The 25154-nt window shown below is 42.5% G+C and overlaps 1 protein-coding gene across 3 annotated transcripts in view; it reads left to right on the top strand.

The window, feature by feature from the left end:
- LOC148476981 (ATP-binding cassette sub-family B member 5-like) overlaps nucleotides 1-24453 on the top strand; it is an 85654-nt gene extending 61201 nt beyond the window's left edge. For 2 of the 3 annotated variants that reach the window (XM_088457367.1, XM_088457366.1), the window contains 8 exons: nucleotides 124-327; nucleotides 7638-7738; nucleotides 8584-8724; nucleotides 9880-10036; nucleotides 11887-12084; nucleotides 16078-16284; nucleotides 21767-21913; nucleotides 23240-24453. In XM_088457367.1, coding sequence (XP_088313493.1) covers nucleotides 124-327; nucleotides 7638-7738; nucleotides 8584-8724; nucleotides 9880-10036; nucleotides 11887-12084; nucleotides 16078-16284; nucleotides 21767-21913; nucleotides 23240-23437 — 1353 coding nt within the window. In that variant the 3' untranslated portion in view covers nucleotides 23438-24453. The remainder of the gene's footprint in view (nucleotides 1-123; nucleotides 328-7637; nucleotides 7739-8583; nucleotides 8725-9879; nucleotides 10037-11886; nucleotides 12085-16077; nucleotides 16285-21766; nucleotides 21914-23239) is intronic. The other variant, XM_088457368.1, reaches the window with a different exon arrangement.
- The last annotated feature ends 701 nt before the right edge of the window (nucleotides 24454-25154 follow it).

The following is a 25154-nucleotide window of genomic DNA, read 5'->3' as shown; positions in this document are numbered from 1 at the left end:
CCATTATAGATACACCCCTGCCGTTAACATTTTTTTAAATTGGATAGTCTTGCTTTATGATTTTGTTACACATGTTTTGTTACTCTTATGTTAATGTTATCTCTGCACTGTATATCTATTCAGGCAACTGGCTCCAGGCTTGGTTTGGTTGCAGAAAACATTGCCACGATGGGACTGTGCATCATCATTGCTCTTGTTTTTGGCTGGGAAATGGCTTTGCTGATTCTTGCTCTGACTCCTGTCCTTGTGATCACTGGTTTCCTTGAGACCAGAGCACTTGTTGGCTTCGCAAATCGAGATAAAAAACAACTTCAACAGGCTGGGAAGGTATTTTACTCTATTTAGAAATACTGTAAAAATGTTCAAAAAAGTCCAAAAAGTAGACTTAAAAGCTCAAATAAATCTGACCATTTCTTATCAGCTCTACAATCTGACTGGGATTTCATTGTAAAGTCCGTATTCAAAGTAGATTAATGTGTATATACTGTGTGTGTGTGTGTGTGTATATATATATATTTATACAGTCAGGTGCATAAATATTGGGACATTGACAGAATTTTCATATTTTGGCTTCTATTCACCACCACAATGGCTTTGAAATGAAACAAACAAGATGTTCTTTAACTGCAGACTTTCAGATTTAATTTGAGGGTAATTACATCCAAATCAGGTGAACGGTGTAGGAATTACAACGGTTTCTATATGTGCCTCCCGAGTCTGATTGAAACACCTCAATTCAGTGATTAACGGGTGTGGCCAAATACTTTGTCCATATATATATATATATATATATATATATATATATATATATATATACAGGTTGAGTCTCCCATATCCAAATATTCCGAAATACGGAATATTCCGAAATAAGGAATATTTTCTGCATGACTGAGATAGTGAAAACTTTGATTTTTGATTGTTCAATGCACACAAACTTTGTTTAAGGCACAGAATTATTAAAAATAAAGTATAAAATGACCTATAGGCTGTGTGTATAAGGTGTATATGACACATAAATGAATTTCATGTATTTACACAAACTTTGTTTGAGCCACAAAATTATTGAAAATATTGTAGAAAATTACCTTCAGGCTGTGTGTATAATGTGGATATAAATCATAAATGCATTCTGTGTTTAGATTTGGGCCGTATACCTAAGACATTTCAGTATGGTATGCAATTATTCCAAAATACGGAATATTCCGATATCCCAAATACCACTGGTCCCAAGTATTTTGGATATGGGAGACTCAACCTGTATATATATATATATATATACATATAAACAAGAAAGGCGGCACTCTGGCGACTTAAAAAATACACTGGACCCCGTAAATAAGGTCAACATTTCAGAACACTTTACTTAGGTTCTTTCGTCATATATGTGGTTTTTCCATCCCTGCACAGGGCTGGTAATTTAGGAGGGCACCGGCGCATATTGTTGGAGGAGCATTTGAGTGCCAGCTATTTTTTCCTGGTATATATATATATATATGTATATATATATATATATATATATATATTAGGGGTGAGCGGGTTCGGATTTCTGAAATCCGAACTCCCCCGAGCCCCCCCGATCCGAGTCCGATCCGAATCAGGCTCGACTTTTCCCGCCTGACTCGGATCTGAAATCGAGGCAAAACGTCATCATCCCGCCTTCCGAGTCTCGCGGGTTTTGGATCCTATATAAGGTACCCACGTCGGCGCCATTTTCTCACTCGGCTGTGGACAGTGAAGAGGGAGGGTGGGAGTTAGGGCTGTGTAGTGTAGTGTAGTGTAGTGCTGCTGTTGTCCACTACTTCAAAGTCCATAGGGGCTGGCTGTGTTGTGCTGTGCTGCTGTTGTTAATAGGGGCTGTGTCCACTACTTCAAAGTCCATAGGGGCTGGCTGGACTGTGTTGTGCAGTCAGTTCTCCATAGGGGCTGTGTCCACTCCAAAGTCCTGTGCAGTGTCCCAGTCCTAAAGGAGTGCTGCAGTGTTGTCCAGGGGGTGCTCTGTCCATCAGGGGTGCTCCCCCCAAGTGCTAAAAAAATAATATATTTTCTGTGTTTGTGAATTGTGTGCGCAGTAGCCGCATGTGCATCAACAAAGTAGTGCCAAGCGTGCGCCTGTGTCATAAGTAAAGGGCCGGCTGGCTTGACCGTTAAGGGTGCTGTAACCCCCGAAAGTACACTCCAGTCCAAACCAAAAAAAAATTTATTTTCTGTGTTTGTGAATTGTGTGCGCAGTAGCCGCACGTGCATCAACAAAGTAGTGCCAAGCGTGCGCCTGTGTCATAAATAAAGGGCCGGCTGGCTTGACCGTTAAGGGTGCTGTAACCCCCGAAAGTACACTCCAGTCCAAACCAAAAAAAAAATTATTTTCTGTGTTTGTGAATTGTGTGCGCAGTAGCCGCACGTGCATCAACAAAGTAGTGCCAAGCGTGCGCCTGTGTCATAAGTAAAGGGCCGGCTGGCTTGACCGTCAAGGGTGCTGTAACCCCCGAAAGTACACTCCAGTCCAAACCAAAAAAAAAATTATTTTCTGTGTTTGTGAATTGTGTGCGCAGTAGCCGCACGTGCATCAACAAAGTAGTGCCAAGCGTGCGCCTGTGTCATAAGTAAAGGACCGGCTGGCTTGACCGTTAAGGGTGCTGTAACCCCCGAAAGTACACTCCAGTCCAAACCAAAAAAAAAATTATTTTCTGTGTTTGTGAATTGTGTGCGCAGTAGCCGCACGTGCATCAACAAAGTAGTGCCAAGCGTGCGCCTGTGTCATAAGTAAAGGGCCGGCTGGCTTGACCGTTAAGGGTGCTGTAACCCCCGAAAGTACACTCCAGTCCAAACCAAAAAAAAAATTATTTTCTGTGTTTGTGAATTGTGTGCGCAGTAGCCGCACGTGCATCAACAAAGTAGTGCCAAGCGTGCGCCTGTGTCATAAGTAAAGGGCCGGCTGGCTTGACCGTTAAGGGTGCTGTAACCCCCGAAAGTACACTCCAGTCCAAACCAAAAAAAAAATTATTTTCTGTGTTTGTGAATTGTGTGCGCAGTAGCCGCACGTGCATCAACAAAGTAGTGCCAAGCGTGCGCCTGTGTCATAAGTAAAGGGCCGGCTGGCTTGACCGTTAAGGGTGCTGTAACCCCCGAAAGTACACTCCAGTCCAAACCAAAAAAAAAATTATTTTCTGTGTTTGTGAATTGTGTGCACTGTGGCTGCACGTGCATCAACAAAGGAGCAGCGCCAAGCGTGCGCCTGTGTCCCATAAGTAAAGAGCCGGCTGGCTCATTTCTTAAAGGGTGGTGTAACCCACAAAGTGCACTACTCTCCAGCAAAAATAAAATAATATTTTCTGTGTTTGTGTGCGCTTTAGCCGCACGTATATATATCAATATAACATAAATGGAGGACCAAACTTTCTCCGATAAAAATAAAATAGGGAAAGATCAAGAACCACTTCCTCCTAGTGCTGTTGCTGCTGCTGGGAGTTGTTCATCATCCCAGAGAGGAAGTAGGAACATCACTACTTTTACTAAACAATTGACCCTCCAACAGTCCCTAGCGATGAGGATGAAGTACGACAGCAGTCATCCTGAAGCAAAACGTATAACTGAGGCCTTGACTGCTATGTTGGTGTTAGACGTGCGTCCGGTATCCGACATTAGTGCAGTGGGATTTAGACAATTGATGGAGGTAGTGTGTCCTCGGTTCCAAATCCCGTCTAGATTCCACCTGCATCCTCAAAGCAGCAGCGACAAGCGTGCGTCTGTCTGTTAAAGGGTGGTGACACCCTCAACGTGTGCTACACAAACAATTAAAATATTGTTCTTTTTTTTTCTGTCTTTGTGAATTGTGTGGGCTGTAGCCGCACCTGCATCCTTAAAGCAGCAGCGACAAGCGTGCGTCTGTCTGTTAAAGGGTGGTGACACCCTCAAAGTGTGCTACACAAACAATTAAAATATTGTTCTTTTTTTTTCTGTCTTTGTGAATTGTGTGGGCTGTAGCCGCACCTGCATCCTTAAAGCAGCAGCGACAAGCGTGCGTCTGTCTGTTAAAGGGTGGTGACACCCTCAAAGTGTGCTACACAAACAATTAAAATATTGTTCTTTTTTTTTGGTCTTTGTGAAATGTGTGGGCTGTAGCCGCACCTGCATCCTTAAAGCAGCAGCGACAAGCGTGCGTCTGTCTGTTAAAGGGTGGTGACACCCTCAAAGTGTGCTACACAAACAATTAAAATATTGTTCTTTTTTTTTCTGTCTTTGTGAATTGTGTGGGCTGTAGCCGCACCTGCATCCTTAAAGCAGCAGCGACAAGCGTGCGTCTGTCTGTTAAAGGGTGGTGACACCCTCAAAGTGTGCTACACAAACAATTAAAATATTGTTCTTTTTTTTTTGGTCTTTGTGAAATGTGTGGGCTGTAGCCGCACCTGCATCCTTAAAGCAGCAGCGACAAGCGTGCGTCTGTCTGTTAAAGGGTGGTGACACCCTCAAAGTGTGCTACACAAACAATTAAAATATTGTTCTTTTTTTTTTGGTCTTTGTGAAATGTGTGGGCTGTAGCCGCACCTGCATCCTTAAAGCAGCAGCGACAAGCGTGCGTCTGTCTGTTAAAGGGTGGTGACACCCTCAAAGTGTTCTACACAAACAATTAAAATATTGTTCTTTTTTTTTCGGTCTTTGTGAAATGTGTGGGCTGTAGCCGCACCTGCATCCTTAAAGCAGCAGCGACAAGCGTGCGTCTGTCTGTTAAAGGGTGGTGACACCCTCAAAGTGTTCTACACAAACAATTAAAATATTGTTCTTTTTTTTTCGGTCTTTGTGAAATGTGTGGGCTGTAGCCGCACCTGCATCCTTAAAGCAGCAGCGACAAGCGTGCGTCTGTCTGTTAAAGGGTGGTGACACCCTCAAAGTGTTCTACACAAACAATTAAAATATTGTTCTTTTTTTTTCGGTCTTTGTGAAATGTGTGGGCTGTAGCCGCACCTGCATCCTTAAAGCAGCAGCGACAAGCGTGCGTCTGTCTGTTAAAGGGTGGTGTAACTCTCAAAGTGTTCCAAAAAATAAAAAACTATTTTTTTAATGTGTTTGTGACTTGTGTGCGATGTAGCCACACTTGCATCCTCAAAGCAGCAGCGACAAGCGTGCGTCTGTCTGTTAAAGGGTGGTGACACCCTCAAAGTGTGCTACACAAACAATTAAAATATTGTTCTTTTTTTTTCTGTCTATGTGAATTGTGTGGGCTGTAGCCGCACCTGCATCCTTAAAGCAGCAGCGACAAGCGTGCGTCTGTCTGTTAAAGGGTGGTGACACCTCAAAGTGTTCTACACAAACAATTAAAATATTGTTCTTTTTTTTTTGGTCTTTGTGAAATGTGTGGGCTGTAGCCGCACCTGCATCCTTAAAGCAGCAGCGACAAGCGTGCGTCTGTCTGTTAAAGGGTGGTGACACCTCAAAGTGTTCTACACAAACAATTAAAATATTCTTCTTCTTTTTTCTGTCTTTGTGAATTGTGTGGGCTGTAGCCGCACTTGCATCCTCAAAGCAGCAGCGACAAGCGTGCGTCTGTCTGTTAAAGGGTGGTGTAACCCTCAAAGTGTGCTCCACAAACAATAAAAATATTCTTTTTTTTTTCTGTCTTTGTGAATTGTGTGGGCTGTAGCCGCACTTGAATGCTCAAAGCAGCAGCGACAAGCGTGCGTCTGTCTGTTAAAGGATTACATTGGTGACAGCATCCAAGTAGGCATGTCAGACAGTCCGTACCTGTACTGGCAGGAAAAAGAAGCAATTTGGAGGTCCCTGTACAAACTGGCTCTATTTTACCTGAGTTGCCCCCCCTCCAGTGTGTACTCCGAAAGAGTGTTTAGTGCAGCCGGGAACCTTGTCAGCGAAAGGCGTAGGAGGTTGCTTCCACAAAATGTGGAGAAGATGATGTTCATAAAATGAATTATCAACTCTTCCAGGGAGACCAGCCTCCAGAACGTACAGAGGGACCTGTGGTTCCAGCAGGGACGAATTAATACTCTGTGAGGATGAGGATGTACACACTGAAGAGGGTGAGGAATCGGTGGATGAGGAGGATGAGGATGACATCTTGCCTCCGTAGAGCCAGTTTGTGCAGGGACAGATAAATTGCCAGCTTGTTTTGTGGGGGCCCAAACGAACCAATCATTTCAGCCACAGTTGTGTGGCAGACCCTGGCGCTGAAATGATTGGTTTGTTAAAGTGTGCATGTCCTGTTTATACAACATAAGGGTGGGTGGGAGGGCCCAAGGACAATTCCATCTTGCACCTCTTTTTTTTCTTTGCATTATGTACAGTTTGGGGCCTAGTTTTTCAATGCCATCCTGTCTGCCACTGCAGTTTCACGCCTAGATGGGTCACGTGTTTGTGCCGCCCACTCGTGTCGCTTAGCATAGTCATCCAGCTACCTCGGTGCAACCTTTTGGACATAAAAACACTATTGTGAGGTGTGAGGTATTCAGAATAGACTGGAAATGAGTGGAAATTAAGGTTATTGAGGTTAATAATAGCATAGGAGCAGAAAAACCTACAAATTCTGTGATTTTTAGCTGTTTTTATGCTTTTTTTCAAAAAAATACAGATCCAAAACACAAAACCCAGAACCCAAAACACGCAAGGGTGGTTTTGGCAAAACCAATCCAGATCCAAAACACGAAGAAAGATCCAGATCCAAAACCAAAACACAAAACACGAAAAGTGGCCGGTGCACACCCCTAATATATATATATATATATATATATATATATATATATATATATATATACTGTAAAAAGCCCCCTGAGTGTTCATTTTGATCTTGTATGCTAAAATTCTGTCATTATTAAAACATTCCTCAATAGCAATTAGCAACTGTCAATTGCACATGAGCGCCGCTGAGGCAGACATTTTTAGGGGCTGAAACAATTGTCATGAATCTTAGGGGGGTATTCATGAAAGTTTGGAGAGAAAGAAAATTGTTAGAGATAAAGTACTAACCAATCAGCTCCTAGCTGTCACTTTACAGGCTGTGTTTGAAAAATGACACTTTATCTCTCTCCAAGCTTTCATGGATACCCCTCTTAGGGCTTTATTCAGAGGCGGCCGTACGGTCTACGACCGCACGGCCGCCTCGATGTTTGTCTAGTGCGCATGCGCACAAGGGAGCCGGCTCCTTCGTGCCCATGCGTGAGACCTGCTACGACCGACAGCGCCGGTCGTATCGGGTCTCTTTCCAAAGGGGGCGAGCTGTCGATGTTGATTGACAGCTATCCCCGTTTGTAAGGCGGGCCATGGGGGTGGCAGCCCAAACGGAGGCGTTCCCTTGGGAACGCCTGCCATTTGGGGGAGCCAGAAGCTCTCCGGGGCTTACGACAAGTGAGACCCTACCCTAGGGTCTCGTCGTTAGCCCCGATGGTCGCGATGGTCAATGACCATCGCGACCATCACCCTAGCGGTCGTTAGAGCTGTGGGTGTTAACCCACAGCATAACGACCGAAACAGAGGCGGCCGGTCAGGATGCAAGCGGCTGCCCAGTTTCTGAGCGACCGCTTGCATCCTACGACCGCCTCTGAATGAGGGCCTTAGTCCCTAAAGTGCCTCTTTAATGTCAGCGATGTATATTGTAGGTTTTAATAATACTTCTTTTCTCAACAAATGAATAGATTGCAACTGAAGCAGTGGATAATATTCGAACGGTTGTATCATTAACTAGAGAGGGAACCTTTGAAGAAATGTACTCCCAGAGCTTACAGAACCCCTACAGGTCAGAAATCATATTTATATTTCATAATTAATTAAAATGTAATAAAATGTATCTTGAATTTCATGAGAATTACTACGCAATACAACTTCTCACTTGAAGTTTTAAAGTTGGATATAAAACCACTGTCTTCTTGACTTAGAATGGAAGGAAGCCTATATATGGGCAATTCATGTAACGTGCAGGGATTCCTGTGTATTCGGGGGTTGAGAAAGTGATAGCTAATTAATCTTCTATAATAATAATAGTAATAATTAATAATAATAATGTCTTGCTGATAGGGTTCTCACTTGAGTCCCAAAAATACCAGGGATTAAAATCATTAAATCCCATGTATTACGGGATTCAAAATGCACTGTAGACGGGCCCGAGGGCAGTGAGATAATACTTAACTTCTCAGTTCTGGTCGCATAACCCAGTCCTCTCAGGATCTCCTAGCTCCCCGTAGAATAGATAGGGTCCCATGATGCAGATGATCTCACTGACAAGCTAGGAGTGCAATGCGGGGGTGACATACCAGCCAATCAGTGACTGAGAGCAGCCGCATCACAAGATTTTCGGGATTGGCTTCCCTAGACCTCACCACCTATCACATGTTTATGTATGTCTCTCATGTAGTTATTAAAGGTACAATGTGATATGTTGTCATTTAGTACAATTAAAGGATGTCCCTTCTTAGGTTAAAATTAGCAATTATCAATCTATATGTACAATGAAGTTTATATCACACATACTGTATATAAGTATAATAGTATAAAATATAAATCCATTATGTGTACTTTACAATTCACCCTTTTGTTCCCTTATTAGTGATTGTTATAGTGTCTTTGTAAATTGATATATTTTAGGAATTCTCAGCGCAAGGCTCAGATATACGGCATCTGTTTTGCATTCAGCCAGTCATTCATACATTTTACCTACGCCGCATGTTACCGATTTGGGGCTTTAATGATTGAAATTGGGAGAATGAACTCAGAGGAAGTATTTCTGTAAGTATTGGTGTTTTATACACCTGTCTGTCATTAGCCAGGTTGTGTGGTCCTTACAGCTGTTATAAAGAAGATGACACCAGTAGCATTGAGTGAGCTGTCACAAATGTAAGGTCAGCAGGATTGAAGTGAGTGACATCATTCAGTTTGCATTACTCAGTTGGAATGTCTTATATTGGGCAGATGACGCAGTGCTGGGTGTTGGGTGTAGAATAAAGGTGCATATTCTCACACCCTGAAAATGGGGAGTCTGTAGAAAAGTTATGTGCAAAGTATACCGCACTATAGAGAAAAAGTACATTTAGAAATAAGGGGTTATATTTCCCTTCATTAAGGCCCTGCCCGATGTGATGCACAGCCCTGAATAACAGCATCATGTACAGGGGGCGGAGCTATGATGTCATCATTAATTGTGATACACATCATCAACCCCGCCCCCCCCTTCCCCCCTTCAGCCACCCATTTTTCTAATGGGGTCTCCCCATAAATTGGTGAGTCTAGACATTCTGTGACAGGTGGCAAGTGACTTTGCAACACTGTAAGGCCGGATACAAACTTGCACAACCAGCAATCTTGCCATTGGTCGGGGCAAATACTGTTCGCCACAGACCAGGCAAGATTGCCGGCACTAGGAAAATGTAATAAATGACGGAACGATCACTTGTTCCATCCTTTATTAAACCACACAGCCCTGCACGCAATATCGTGTGATTGGCCGTGCAGCACGGCCAATTACTCAATATCGCATGCGACCCACAGGAGCGAGCAGTTGGGCATACACACAATATATGCCCAATTTGTCATTACTATGTGCCCAAAATCGGGCAAATTGGGCCGATATCGTGTTACCCACCTTAACAGTACCTAGTACATGCTATCACAAGGGCATGAGTTCCATAGCAAAGATGGCATGGTGAGACACTGCTTGTGCCCATTGCTACAGAGTTGAGTTTATGCTAATTAAACACTTTAAGAAATAATTTCTTGGACTAGAAATTTGCTTTATCATTATAGAGATTACATGGAAGAATGTGTTACCACTGCAGGGTATATTGGTGCTAGAATGATTTAGAGAGCAAGGAAGGTTGTAGATTATAGATACAGTATCTTGTGTTATTTGTGTCTCTTTTCAGCAATTTATATTTTACATTACAGGGTGTTTTCCTTACTGACATACGGAGCTATATCTGTAGGACAGACTTTATCCTTTGCTCCTGATTACGCTAAAGCCAAGTCTGCAGCTTCCCATCTCTTCCAGCTGTTCCAAAGTGAACCAACTATTGACAGCTACAGCCTGCAGAGACAGACCCCGGTAAGTGACACCACCAATGTGTCCTAACCTATGGGATTACCGTATGGTATGGCAATTGTACTGTTGCTGAACGTATGGCTCTAGATTGGGTAGTTAGGACTGCAGGTAGGGTAATTGGTGTGGAATTGCCATGTACTCAGGAAATTTATGAAAAACTAATGTTTAAGAAAGTGAAGGGTATATTGGAAGATTTGTCTCACCCCCAACTATGCGTTGGCTGAGAAGTTACCATCTAATAGACGCTTTAGAGCTGTATTCTGTACAATAGTTTTTTTTTCCCACGGCTGTGCGCATGTTAAGTTATCAAAATAATTTAACTTGAATTTCCTTTTAGGATGTTGTAATACAGCTTGTTCTATTATATGGTGTGTTTTTATAAGAGCATTTATTCCATGGAGGTTGTCAATGACTATAAATTATTATTAATTATACAGGTCTGCGAAGTTTAAGGTATTGAAAGCTTTTTTAATAATACTTTTATATTCTTAATTATACTCCTGTGTACATCAAGAAATAGTATATTAAAAAAAATTACCACATCACATTTACCTATAAGGGGGTTACATACATTTTTAAGAAAAAACAAGAAGTTTAATTGTTTTTGACATATTTATTGTGAAATAAGTGTAGATGATATCACTGTGTTTATATCTTAATTACATAATAAAATAACAATAAAATCAAACAATAATAGAAACAAAACCATTATTATAGAAAAATCGTTAATATCTTGTTTTTTTTGTCTTCAAACTTCGTTTTGTCACTTTTCGCTTATATCCTTTTCTGTGTCATCTCTGTGTATCATCCAGCAGTAGTCAGCCATCATGCTGACGTCCCTATGACCCTGATATCTTCTTTCTACATCTTTAACATCTTGGTAGAACCGTTCACCCTGTTCTTCACTGTAGTCTCCGAGATTATTCGGGAAATGCTCAATATGGGAATTCAAAAAATGTACCTTTAAACTCATATTGCAGCCAAGGTTTCTGTAACCATTAAGCATTTCCCTGACAATTTCTTTGTAGTTTGGATCCTTGACATTGCCTAAAAATTTTGATATCACTTATTTGAACGAAGTCCACGCCAAAAGTTCCACAATATTCATTACACGCCCGAAATATTCATCTTTATTAGCTTTCTAATGTCAGGGCCTGTAAAAATGCCTTCCTTCAGTTTAGCATCGGATAGGTTAGGGAATTTGGTGCAAAGATATTTGAAAGTTTTTCCATCTTTAGGCAGTGCTTTTACTAATTGTTTCATCAGTGTGTACTGTATATGTACTGTGTGTGTGTAGTGTGTACTGTGTGTGTGTATGTGGTGTTAGGCAGGGGTTAAAATGAGCCGGCAGAGGGTAAAACTGTGTTGCATCTGTTGTATTTGGTTCCACCTTCGCCAGCTCACCTTGTAGTTGTAGTTGTGTGTGCAATGTTCCTTTAGACAGTATGGGGTTTAGGCCCTTAGTAAATCTCAGCTCCAGGCCCATGTGGACCTTAATCTGGCGCTGGGCGGGGGGAAGTTTCATGACTAGAACTGAATTGCAACGTTCTATACTACCGACTGAATTAATTTAAGACAATATTTTATAATTGTAGGCAGAATAAATTTAATACTTTAAAGAATATGTAAAAAATTACTTATTCATAAATACACATTTTGCATTAAAACGTGATGTGAAATGCAAAATCAGAAGTAATTTTCATGTTCAGAAGCCAAAAATCTATAAGTATGACATAAATTCATTTAAAAAGCTTTTTCATAGCAGACCTGTGTTATTAATACCATGTCTCTATGTATGTGACTGCACAGAATCCTCTTGCGGTTTAATGTGAATGTTTTTGTTTTACAACTAGGAAAAGTTTCAAGGAAATGTGGAACTGCGCCAAGTTTCCTTCAATTATCCATCTCGCCCGGATGTGCCGGTGCTACAAGAGTTATCTATCAGGATATCCAGCGGGCAAACTGTGGCATTTGTGGGCAGCAGTGGCTGTGGGAAAAGCACCTCTGTCCAGCTGCTGCAGAGGTTCTATGACCCGCACCAGGGAGCAGTGGTAAGATCTGTGACTTACTTTATATTAGCTGAAAGTTACACACCTGCTCAATATTCACTATGCAATATCCAGAGCAAATAAAAGCATCCCAACATCAACTCTAGACTAAAATACATACAGTCAGGTCCATAAATATTGGGACATTGACAGAATTTTCAGATTTTGGCCTCTATTCACCACCACAATGGTTTTGAAATGAAACAAACAAGATGTGATTTAACTGCAGACTTTCAGATTTAATTTGAGGGTAATTACATCCAAATCGGGTGAACGGTGTAAGAATTACAATGGTTTCAATATGTGCCTCCCACTTTTTAAGGGGCCAAAAGTAATGGGACTATCAACTCAAAAGCTATTTCATGGACAGGTGTGGGCTATTCCCTCGTTATTTCATTATCAGTTAAGCAGGTAAAAGGTCTGGAGTTGATTCTAGGTGTGACATCTGCATTTTGAATCAGTTGCTGTCAACTCTCAATGGGCTCTATTTATTAACATTATTTTTACTAAAATAAAGTGAAAAAGGGTGTTTTCACACCCTTTTCACATTATTTTAGTTTCACCTGTAGTTACTATAGGGCAATTGGAGTAGAATTAGTAAAATTGTACTCCAACCCCCAGTATCACTTATTTTTAGTAAAGCAGATCGCATTTCCCATAATTGTAATGGGAAATGTAATCCGACCACAGTTACTAAAAATAAATTGTAAAAAAATACCGGGGGAAGCCCTGTGATAATAACGCCACCTGGAGGTGGCGTTATCCAGGGTCTCCCCCAGTTACCGGGCTCCCACTCTGCTCTAACGGGGAGAGCAGAGGCGGGAGCCGGTACCAGTACAGTAATCAGCTATGTGGTCTAAGCAGACCGCAAGCTGATTGCTGTACAAAAAAAAAAAAATTAAACATTTTTTTTTTTCCTTACCTGAATCCAGGGACCGGTGATCGGGCCTCCGGTGATGGCTCCTCTCCGGTCAGCTGGTCTCCCATAGTACACTGGGGCCCGGTCATCAGGTGATCATGCCCCAGTGCAGTATGGGAGATCACCTGATCGGGAAGCCCGGAGAAGATCACCGGAGGCCAGGAGGATGCAGGTAAGTGTAATGAAGGGAGGGGGGGTCGCGGGGGGGAGGAGGGGATGCGGGGGTCCGCGATTGCGGGGGCAGGGCTTAGCACCGGGGGTGGGGCTTAGCATCGGTGGAGGGGTAGTAGCGGTGGTCGGTCGGCGCATGCGCGGGCTCTTAGTCGCGGTATTTTTTCCGAAAATACCGTGACTAGAGTGCGGATGGGATCCGCAGGGACAGAGCTTTATCGCAAGCTCTGTCCCTGCAAGGGATTTATAGTAAATCCCTGTGATATTGCCTGAATTTGCAATGCGAATTCACTCGGTAATATCACACTACAATCCGCATTCAATATGCGGATTGTAGTAAATAGAGCCCAATATGAGATCCAAAGAGCTGTCACTATCAGTGAAGCAAGCCATCATTAGGCTGAAAAATCAAAACAAACCCATCAGAGAGATAGCAAAAACATTAGGTGTGGCCAAATCAACTGTTTGGAACATTCTTAAAAAGAAAGAACGCATCGGAGAGCTCAGCAACATCAAAAGACCCGGAAGACCACAGAAAACAACTGTGGTGGATGACAAAAGAATTATTTCTCTGGTGAAGAAAAACCCCTTCACAACAGTTGGCCAAATCAAGAACACTCTCCAGGAGGTACATGTATATGTGTCAAAGTCAACAATCAAGAGAAGACTTCACAAGAGTGAATATAGAGGGTTCACCACAAGATGCAAACCATTGGTGAGCCACAAAAGCAGGAAGACCAGATTAGAGTTTGCCAAATAACATCTAAAAAAGCCATTACAGTTCTGGAACAACATCCTATTGACAGATGAGACAAAGATCAACTTGTACCAGAGTGATGGGAAGAGAAGAGAAGGAAAGGAACTGCTCATGATCCAAAACATACCACCTCATCAGTGAAGCATGGTGGTGGTAGTGTCATGGCATGGGCATGTATGGCTGCCAATGGAACTGGTTCCCTTGTATTTATTGATGATGTGACTGCTGACAAAAGCAGCAGAATGAATTCTGAAGTGTTTCGGGCAATATTATATGCTCATATTCAGTCAAAGGCTTCAGAACTCATTGGACGGCGCTTCACAGTGCAGATGGACAATGACCCGAAGCATACTGCAAAAGCAACCAAAGAGTTTTTTAAGGCTAAAAAGTGGAGTGTTATGCAATGGCCAAGTCAATCCCCTGACCTGAATCCAATTGAGCATGCATTTCACTTGATGAAGACAAAACTGAAGGGAAAATGCCCCAAGAACAAGCAGGAACTGAAGACATTTGCAGTAGAGGCCTGGCAGAGCATCACCAGGGAAGAAACCCAGCATCTGGTGATGTCTATGCGTTCCAGACTTCAGGCTGTAATTGCCTGCAAAGGATTTGCAACAAAGTATTAAAAAGTGAAAGTTAGATTTAGGATTGTTTAGTTTGTCCCATTACTTTTGGCCCCTTAAAAATTGGGAGGCACATATAGAAACCGTTGTAATTCCTACACCGTTCACCTGATTTGGATGTAATTACCCTCAAATTAAATCTGAAAGTCTGCAGTTAAATCACATCTTGTTTGTTTCATTTCAAAGCCATTGTGGTGGTGAATAGAGGACAAAATATGAAAATTCTGTCAATGTCCCAATATTTATGGACCTGACTGTACATCAAATGCATGAATAATTCTGTCTAACATGCTCCAATACCTGTCAGCTAAATGTTGACATTCAGAGAGGCATGATGCAAATAAGTTACAATCACAATGTCGCCAGTCATTATCTGTACCATAATGACAATCACAATGTCGCCAGTCATTATCTGGACACAATAATGACAATCACAATGTCGTCAGTCATTATCTGTACCATAATGACAATCACATTGTCGCCAGTCATTATCTGTACCATAATGACAATCACAATGTCGCCAGTCATTATCTGGACACAATAATGACAATCACAATGTCGCCAGTCATTATCTGGACACAATAATGACAATCACAATGTCGCCAGACATTATCTGGACACAATAATGACAATCATATTGTTACTATTCATTATCTGTACCATAATGACAATCATAATGTCTCCAGAACAAAAGACATGTTCAGAATATCGACAAACACAATGTCAACTTGAAACATGTTGACATGTTTGAAATGTCAACAGACAATATGTCAGCAAGTGCATGATTTCCAAAACCCAATTTGAACCCTAACCCTAAACCCTAAAACTTTTTTGGCATTTTGCAGGTGTCAACATTTTAGCCATTATGACATTCAGCGTTATGGTGTCAATCTTTTAACTGTCCACATTGTTGTGATTGTCGAAATCCTAACTACGGGGTCTATGCACTAAGTCTTGGAGAGAGATCAAATGGACGGAGATAAAGTACCACCCAACCAGCTCCTGTCACTTTACAGGTTGTGTTTGAAAAATGACAGAAACTGATTGGTTGGTACTTTTTCTCCGTCCATTTTATCTCTCCAAGGCTTAGTACATAGACCTTTAAATCCCAATGCAAAAGCCTCATACAGGATGTAGAACTTTTATATGTAGAGGAGGATAGCAGGTCTATCATCGGGGTGCAGCAAGGACCATCTCTAAACTTTCGATTCATACACAACCTTTATTGGTACACAATAAAGCACATTCAGAACATCTTTTTTTATGTTAGAACATCTAAATAAATGTGCGTATCCACATGCCGATATTAATGGGCGACTGAACAATAACGACATTTATTGCAGATGGGGTACCCTAGCCCAACTCACCATTTGAGTAAATTGGACATAAATACCTATCCAGCTATTCACCATTGCCACATGGAGCCTGTATGAAAGTATTGCCATATTTCTAAAAGAGGAGAATGTTTATATAATATATATCTCACAGTCCGACAAGCACTGAATGTTTCACCTTTGTCTTTCCAGTTGTTCGATAGCATTGATGCTAAATGCTTAAACGTAAAGTGGCTGCGATCTCAGGTGGGAATCGTCTCGCAGGAACCGGTGCTGTTTGACTGCAGCATCGCTGAGAATATCGCCTATGGAGACAACTCCCGGGAGGTGTCAATGGAGGAAATACAGCAGGCAGCAATATCAGCCAATATTCATGCCTTCATAGAAAGCCTGCCAGAGGTAAGTACTAATGGTACCTACTAGAGATGTGAGGTTCGGTTTTACTCGGATTTACTCGGATACAATCGGATCTCATAAACGTCATCATAATGGATATCTGGCTGTCACGTGTTTTGGATAGCCAATAAGAGAAATCCAAACTAATCCAAACTTGCGATAATTTGGCGATAAGAACCAAATAAAACCAAACCTGCACATCTCTAGTACATACCAGTAAAATATTCTGATTGGTTCTGTGGAATATTCACCTGTTCATACGAGGGGTGAGCGGGTTCGGATTTCTGAAATCCGAACCCCCCCGATCCGAGGCCGATCCGAGTCAGGCTCAACTTTTCCCGCCTGACTCGGATCTGAAATCGAGGCAAAACGTCATCATCCTGCCTTCCGGGTCTCGCGGGTTTTGGATCCTATATAAGGTACCCGCGTCGGCACCATTTTCTCACTCGGCTGTGGACAGTGAAGAGGGAGGGTGGGAGTTAGGGCTGGCTGGGCTGTGTAGTGTAGTGTAGTGCAGAGTAGTGTTGTGCTGTGCTGTGCTGTGCTGTGCTGCGCTGTGCTGCTGTTGTCCACTACTTCAAAGTCCATAGGGGCTGGCTGTGTTGTGCTGTGCTGCTGTTAATAGGGGCTGTGTCCACTACTTCAAAGTCCATAGGGGCTGGCTGGACTGTGTTGTGCAGTCAGTTCTCCATAGGGGCTGTGTCCACTCCAAAGTCCTGTGCAGTGTCCCAGTCCTAAAGGGGTGCTGTAGTGTTGTCCAGGGGGTGCTCTGTCCATCAGGGGTGCTCCCCCCAAGTGCTAAAAAATAATATTTTTTGTGTGTTTATAAATTGTGTGCGCAGTAGCCGCACGTGCATCAACAAAGTAGTGCCAAGCGAGCGCCTGTGTCATAAGTAAAGGGCCGGCTGGCTTGACCGTTAAAGGGTGCTGTAACCCCCAAAGTACACTCCAAACCCAAAAAAAAATATTTTCTGTGTTTGTGAATTGTTTGCTCAGTAGCCGCACGTGCATCAACAAAGTAGTGCCAAGCGTGCGCCTGTGTCATAAGAAAAGGGCTGGCTGGCTTGACCGTTAAAGGGTGCTGTAACCCCCAAAGTACACTCCAAACCAAATAACAAAATATTTTTTCTGTGTTTGTGAATTGTGTGCGCAGTAGCTGCACGTGCATCAACAAAGTAGTGCCAAGCGTGCGCCTGTCTCATAAGTAAAAGGGCCGGCTGGCTTGACCGTTAAAGGGTGCTGTAACCCCCAAAGTACACTCCAAACCAAAAAAATATATATTTTCTGTGTTTGTGAATTGTGTGCGCAGTAGCCGCACGTGCATCAACAAAGTAGTGCCAAGCGTGCGCATGTGTCATAAGTAAAGGGCCGGCTGGCTTGACCGTTAAAGGGTGCTGTAACCCCCCAAAGTACACTCCAGTCCAAACCAAAAAAAAAAATATTTTCTGTGTTTGTGAATTGTGTGCACTGTGGCTGCACGTGCATCAACAAAGGAGCAGCGCCAAGCGTGCGCCTGTATCCCATAAGTAAAGAGCCGGCTGGCTCATTTCTTAAAGGGTGGTGTAACCCACGAAGTGCTCTACTCTCCAGCAAAAATAAAAAAAATATTTTCTGTGTTTGTGTGCGCCTTAGCCGCACGTATATATCAATATAACATAAATGGAGGGCCAAACTTTCTCCGATAAAAATAAAATAGGGAAAGATCAAGAACCACTTCCTCCTAGTGCTGTTGCTGCTGCTGGGAGTTGTTCATCATCCAAGAGAGGAAGTAGGAACACCACTACTTTTACTAAACAATTGACCCTCCAACAGTCCCTAGCGATGAGGGTGAAGTACGACAGCAGTCATCCTGAAGCAAAACGTATAACTGAGGCCTTGACTGCTATGTTGGTGTTAGACGTGCGTCCGGTATCCGCCATTAGTGCAGTGGGATTTAGACAATTGATGGAGGTAGTGTGTCCCCGGTTCCAAATCCCGTCTAGATTCCACCTGCATCCTCAAAGCAGCAGCGACAAGCGTGCGTCTGTCTGTTAAAGGGTGGTGTAACCCTCAAAGTGCGCTCCACAAACAATAAAAAAATTCTTCTTTTTTTTCTGTCTTTGTGAAATGTGTGGGCTGTAGCCGCACTTGCATCCTCAAAGCAGCAGCGACAAGCGTGCGTCTGTCTGTTAATGGGTGGTGTAATCCTCAAAGTGCGCTCCACAAACAATAAAAATATTCTTTTTTTTCTGTCTTTGTGAAATGTGTGGGCTGTAGCTGCACTTGCATCCTCAAAGCAGCAGCGACAAGCGTGCGTCTGTCTGTTAAAGGGTGGTGTAACCCTCAAAGTGCGCTCCACAAACAATAAAAAAAGTCTTTTTTTCTGTCTTTGTGAAATGTGTGGGCTGTAGCCGCACTTGCATCCTCAAAGCAGCAGTGACAAGCGTGCGTCTGTCTGTTAAAGGGTGGTGTAACCCTCAAAGTGCGCTCCACAAACAATAAAAATATTCTTCTTTTTTTTTCTGTCTTTGTGAAATGTGTGGGCTGTAGCCGCACTTGCATCCCCAAAGCAGCAGCGACAAGCGTGCGTCTGTCTGTTAAAGGGTGGTGTAACCCTCAAAGTGTGCTCCACAAACAATAAAAATATTGTTCTTTTTTTTTCTGTCTTTGTGAAATGTGTGGGCTGTAGCCGCACCTGCATCCTTAAAGCAGCAGCGACAAGCGTGCGTCTGTCTGTTAAAGGATTACATCGGTGACAGCATCCAAGTAGGCATATCAGACAGTCCGTACCTGTACTGGCAGGAAAAAGAAGCAATTTGGAGGTCCCTGTACAAACTGGCTCTATTTTACCTGAGTTGCCCCCCCTCCAGTGTGTACTCCGAAAGAGTGTTTAGTGCAGCCTTGTCAGCGAAAGGCGTAGGAGGTTGCTTCCACAAAATGTGGAGAAGATGATGTTCATAAAATGAATTATCAACTCTTCCAGGGAGACCAGCCTCCAGAACGTACAGAGGGACCTGTGGTTGTGGATTCCAGCGGGGACGAATTAATACTCTGTGAGGATGAGGATGTACACACCACTGAAGAGGGTGAGGAATCGGTGGATGAGGACGACATCTTGCCTCCGTAGAGCCAGTTTGTGCAGGGACAGATTAATTGCCAGCTTGTTTTGTGGGGGCCCAAACGAACCAATCATTTCAGCCACAGTCGTGTGGCAGACCCTGGCGCTGAAATGTTTGGTTTGTTAAAGTGTGCATGTCCTGTTTATACAACATAAGGGTGGGAGGGCCCAAGGACAATTCCATCTTGCACCTCTTTTTTTTCTTTGAATTATGTACTGTTTGGGGCCTAGTTTTTCAAACTGCCATCCTGTCTGCCACTGCAGTGTCACTCCTAGATGGACCACGTGTTTGTGCCGCCCACTCGTATCTCTTAGCATAGTCATCCAGCTACCTCGGTGCAACCTTTTGGATATAAAAACACTATTGTGAGGTGTTCAGAATAGACTGGAAATGAGTGGAAATTAAGGTTATTGAGGTTAATAATAGCATAGGAGCAGAAAAACCCACAAATTCTGTGATTTTAGCTGTTTTTATGCTTTTTTTAAAAAAAAATACAGATCCAAAACACAAAACCCAGAACCCAAAACACGGAAGGGTGGTTTTGGCAAAACCAATCCAGATCCAAAACACGAAGAAAGATCCAGATCCAAAACCAAAACACGAAAAGTGGCCGGTGCACACCCCTAGTTTATACATATGCACACGTTTCTATGGCAACATTTGCCTTTGATTTCTGACCAGAATAAATAATGTGGAATGTGGAATATATAAATCCATTGCAGAGTGGCATTCCCCACATAGACAAAGCAAAGCTAGAATACTGTAATGTGCATCTCTGCCAAATGCATTCATGCAAAATGTGTTTTGTGCATTGCTTTAGCCCCACATGCATGAGAAATGGAGATGGGCGTAGAAATGTATTCTGGGCAATAGTTTTAGGAGCATTGAATTTTATTTTGTGTCTTCTCTCACACTATACCCAGGTGTACGCACAAGTGTGTACCTCCGGAACTGCACACTTTAGTCTGGTGTTATAAACAAAGAGCAGCTTCGGGAACACTATTAATGCTACACACAATTTTTTTGATAACTATCACTTTCATTCTACAAATTAGACTCTCGAATCAACCAAAATGAATAAATTGTTTTGCTCATTTGTAGCGATGTGATAAACCAAGGCACAGCAATGCTGCAATACTCCTAAAGGGAAAAACAAATTCAAATGAGCAAGACTGAATATAAGCAAAATTCAGATACTTTTTCTCTAACTATTGTTATAACTTTATACCATTTGGTATTAAGCTGTACTATATAGGCCACTATTCAATTAGGGAGCGAAAAGTCCATGCTGGACTTTTCGCTCCACATCGGAGCTTTTCTGGGGATAAAGTATTGGGTGCGTGCCCGCTTTATCCCCGTATTCAATTTGGAGCCGGCGAAAACAGGAGCCTGCGGAGAGGTAAGAGTCGGGGAAAATAGGGGAATTTGGGAATTAATCCTGGGACCCCCTAATGATGTCCAGACATAGGGGATCACTGTGGGTACCCCCGTTTAGCCCTGCTGAATGTATTCTGCATTTTTAAATAGCCGCAGCAAGTGATTTTTTTCCCGACATTACATAAGTGATGCAGACGAGCACTTAGGTTTTTTTTTCGTTTTAAAAAGTGGTCACATCAAATTTGGGGTACATGAAAATGGGTACTAGCATATTTTGAAGTCCCTAAACTTATTTTTTTAAATTCTGCAAATATGCACCTGACGCTAATAGCCTATTCTAGAAAACACCTGTCGCATACTTTTTTATTTTTTTACATCCAAAATTAAAATAGTTTTTTTGGGGTGTCCCTATTTTTTTTAAAAACTTTTTGTTTGACACAGTTCGTTTTTAGGGGCTATTCCCAGGGGTGCAGGCTATTATTTTTAAGCCTGTACCCATAAACCCCAAATCTGCACTTTTTTTCACCATATAAAACATGGTGAAAACTTATCCCCGTTTTTTAACAAAGATTTTTTGAACTGGCAAAATATCTTTGTAATTGAATACGGGGATAATTGAAACATGCGAAAATGATGTCATCGGCGATAATTTCCACTTTTCGCATCCAAATTGAATACCCCCCATAGTGTTCCAGACCTGGCTTGTCTGACTATCTATCCATGTGCTAGTTTGGTAACGGTTACACACTTTCATTGTTAAATAGGGGCAGATCCGAGGGCTGTGAAGCAAAGCTCAAACTTCCTTGCAGGGTTCCCAGGTGAATACCAATTGTCCCATTATACTCTGTCTCTCGACTCCCAATGCAAAGCTTGGTTGTCAGCAGAACATCCCCTACCTCCTGTCTCCTGTACATGACAGAGCCCAGGACAAAACCTCTATGTGTCCTGACTATCGTACCTTTATTGTCTCTCTAAAATAAAGCTTCTGATGTATGTTATTAATTATCCAGAAATATAACACACCAGTGGGTGGGAAAGGAACACAGCTGTCCGGAGGCCAGAAGCAGAGGATTGCCATTGCCCGGGCTCTTATACGTGCTCCAAAACTATTACTGCTGGATGAAGCCACCTCAGCACTAGACAATGAAAGTGAAAAGGTGAGAATGAAACATCATAATTAGGGGGAGATGTATCAAACCTTTTAAAGAAGGAAAGTGGAGGTGTTGCCTATGGCAACCAATTCAGATCCTAATGATCATTTTATAGAATGTACTAGATAAATGATAGTTTGAATCTGATGGGTTGCTAACAGCAACAGCTCTACTTGTTCTTTTAAATTTTTCCTTCAGAATATTAGTTATATTGTTATCTTATTACATGCGATGTACGAGCGCTCTAAGTGTTCTTGACTCATGTGGGTAAATTTCTGTAAACAGTTGTCCCAAAAAAATTTGGCTTTACCCTCAGTAACCAGAATTTCCTTTCCCTTATATGGATATGGCTTCTTGCTAAAAGCAGAGATATACGGAGACCCCCATGTTTAGGTTTTGGTTCTAAATCATTGTCGTGTTATGGTTCAGTTTCGGTTTTGGATTCTAAAAAACAATAATAATAAAAACAGCTACAATCATGTACCTTGAACCTATTTTGATACTATAGTATAGTGTCTCTCAAACTCAGTCCTCAGGACCCCAGGTCACCGAGCAGGTGCCACAAGTGTGTTCGGTTATCAGTAAAACTGAACCACTCATCCCTAGCTGAAAGCCAACTCCGTAAATAATGTTGGATGTCTTTTCCTTCTAATCCCGTTAAATCCAATGTAGGAATCTGAACTATAGAAAAATATGGAAGATAAAGATTTCGTGTGGTAAATTTTAGGAAAACCTGCACATGTAAGAGCCCGACTGTAGATGGATTATTGGAAACAATAAATACAATCAACATACTGTATAGCTTCATTAAGAAACAGGAAACACAATCATGGACATTCACTGTTTATGCATGATGTAACTAAATTAGTAAATTCCCTTTTATAGTTAGCCCTTTATTTATTGAAACTATCATTCAGTTCACGGAAATTTTTGCAATCTTGAGCATATATTTAGAAAGTTCCAATGCAGTAACAGAATTTGAGATATTTTACATTTAAATACAATTGCCTCATCGGGAGAAAGAGGGCCGGAAATTTCTGGCTACATATATAAAAGCCTACTTTACACTCAGAGCTTCATCACTTGTATCTCTAGGCTTCTTTTATATGAACACAGACAAAGGGGTCTATGTACTTAGCCTAGGAGAGGATGGAAATAAAGTACCAACCAATCAGCTCCTAACTGTCACTTTACAGGCTGTGTTTGAAAAATGACAGTTAAAAGCTGATTGGCTGGTACTTTATCTCCATTCACTTTATATCTCTCCAAGGATTAGTATATAGACCCCATAATCTACTTTGCTCATTACAATATCATTTGTTTCCTATACAGGTTGTACAACAAGCTCTAGATCAAGCCAGGAAAGGAAGGACTTGCATTATGATCTCACACAGACTGTCCACAGTTCAGAATGCGGATCTTATTGTCGTCATGAAGAATGGGAGGATAATAGAACACGGAACTCATCAACAGCTTCTAGCCAAACAAGGGGCGTATTATAATCTTGTAAATGCACAGACTATAACGTAATTATATAAAAAAATGTCAGGTTAAAAGTCCGCTGGATGCTCTTTAGTAGAGAGTGCTGTATTGGCCTTGAGAAGAGAGAGCGTTGCTGAGTACAGCAATGCAATGAATAGAACTGATGACAGGTATGTGTACAAACACCAGGTGTGAAGATACGAGTTGTGTCTGAGGTCTCCAATGTGAGTATTGAGGCCCGTCTGATACTCAACACTGACACGTTCCTCCTGACCACCTTGTTGAATGTCGTCAATCTGAAACATTTTATTTGTAACTAGATTACAAATCAAATAATTAACAATCTAAACATAATAATCGCTGATGAAGTCATATCCTGCTGATGCTAATCTGTAAAGCATTAATGGCTGCAGCCAGTGCTAATTACACTCCAGGATATAAAATATTTCATTGCACACTTAATGACTTCTGCTGTAACCCCTGATTTCTAACATTAAGTTGTTGGCTGTTATTGGTGCATAACGTACCTCACGGCCCTGCAACCTGTATATGTCATGCTGCTGAATTATTCAAAGTAGTAGGATAGCGATTCTGTGAGGAGACCTGGAAAACATGCACTGTTTAGGGTCCCGAGGACCGAGTTTGAGAACCTGTGTAGTAGGATATTGGTTTTTTAAAAATTGGATATTTAAATTGGAATGATTAAAAAAAGAAGAGATACAATAAAAGATGGGTAATATGCATAAATAATAATTATACGTAAATGCTGATCTATATATTATTATATGCAGCTAATGAAGGTATATATTTTTAAATATATCAGTAAAACTCTTTTGATTTAGTTTTTAGGTTATATCAGGATTTTAGGTCAGTATTTAGACTTGTAAAATAAGGGTAAGGCGCGCTCTCTGGTGAAAGATGGAGTGTGTGATGTAGGTGGGTCTTGGTGGACTGTGTAACAGAGAGACTTAGACGGTGGTGTTGAGTCAAAGGTTTTATTGAAGTAGCTGCTTGAAATCAAATGACCCAGGGGTAGTGGGGGTATAGCAGGATGGATGCACGGGGGGGAAGGTGGGTGGACCCTTTTTGGGGGCTCCTTCCGTGCAGTTTTGGACCAGCACGTTGTCCCTGCTGGACCTTTGGTCAACAGTCTTATAGCCCGGCAGTGTGGTGGTGGAAGTCTGTTTGGGGTGGATGGTGTGGCTCCGTCCCGCACAGTGTACAACTTACCTACCGGTAGGTGCCTGGGTAGGCGTTGCGATAAGGGGATGGTGATCGGCAGTCTCTGGTGTTGTGCAGCACCAGCTCAGCTGGCTGTTCTCTGTGTGCTGTGGCTCCTGGTGTGGCTGTGCCACGTGCTGCTGGTGCCGGCGAAACCGCTTGTGTTGGCAGACTGGATGGTGTCTGCATCAGCATGGTGGCTGGAACCGGGCTGGGTTGGCGGACTGGGACAGGCTGGCAGCTCCGTGGTGCGGGATGCACGCCTTTACCTTGTGCACGTGCCGCGTGGATCGGCGGGACGACCGGGGGTGGGTATCCGGATGTGGGATGCCGCTTGTGTGCGGTGTGTTGCGCGGCTCCTTGTGGCTTCTGCTGCTGAGGTCACCAGGTGTTAGGCGGGGGTGAGTGGGTTTGGCGCCGGAAGTGATGTGTTCACAAGGCGGGGATGCCGCTCGCCGGAGGTGCTGTGATGCACGACCACTGTGCGCGGCAGGGGGTGGATCTCTGATGATCAAAGCGGGGATTACTGGACGTGGTTCCTTGA

Source organism: Taudactylus pleione, unplaced genomic scaffold, assembly GCF_031769625.1.
Source record: "Taudactylus pleione unplaced genomic scaffold, aTauple2 ptg000758l, whole genome shotgun sequence".
NCBI classification, from domain to species: domain Eukaryota; kingdom Metazoa; phylum Chordata; class Amphibia; order Anura; family Myobatrachidae; genus Taudactylus; species Taudactylus pleione.
This window is presented reverse-complemented; position numbering and strand designations above follow the sequence as displayed.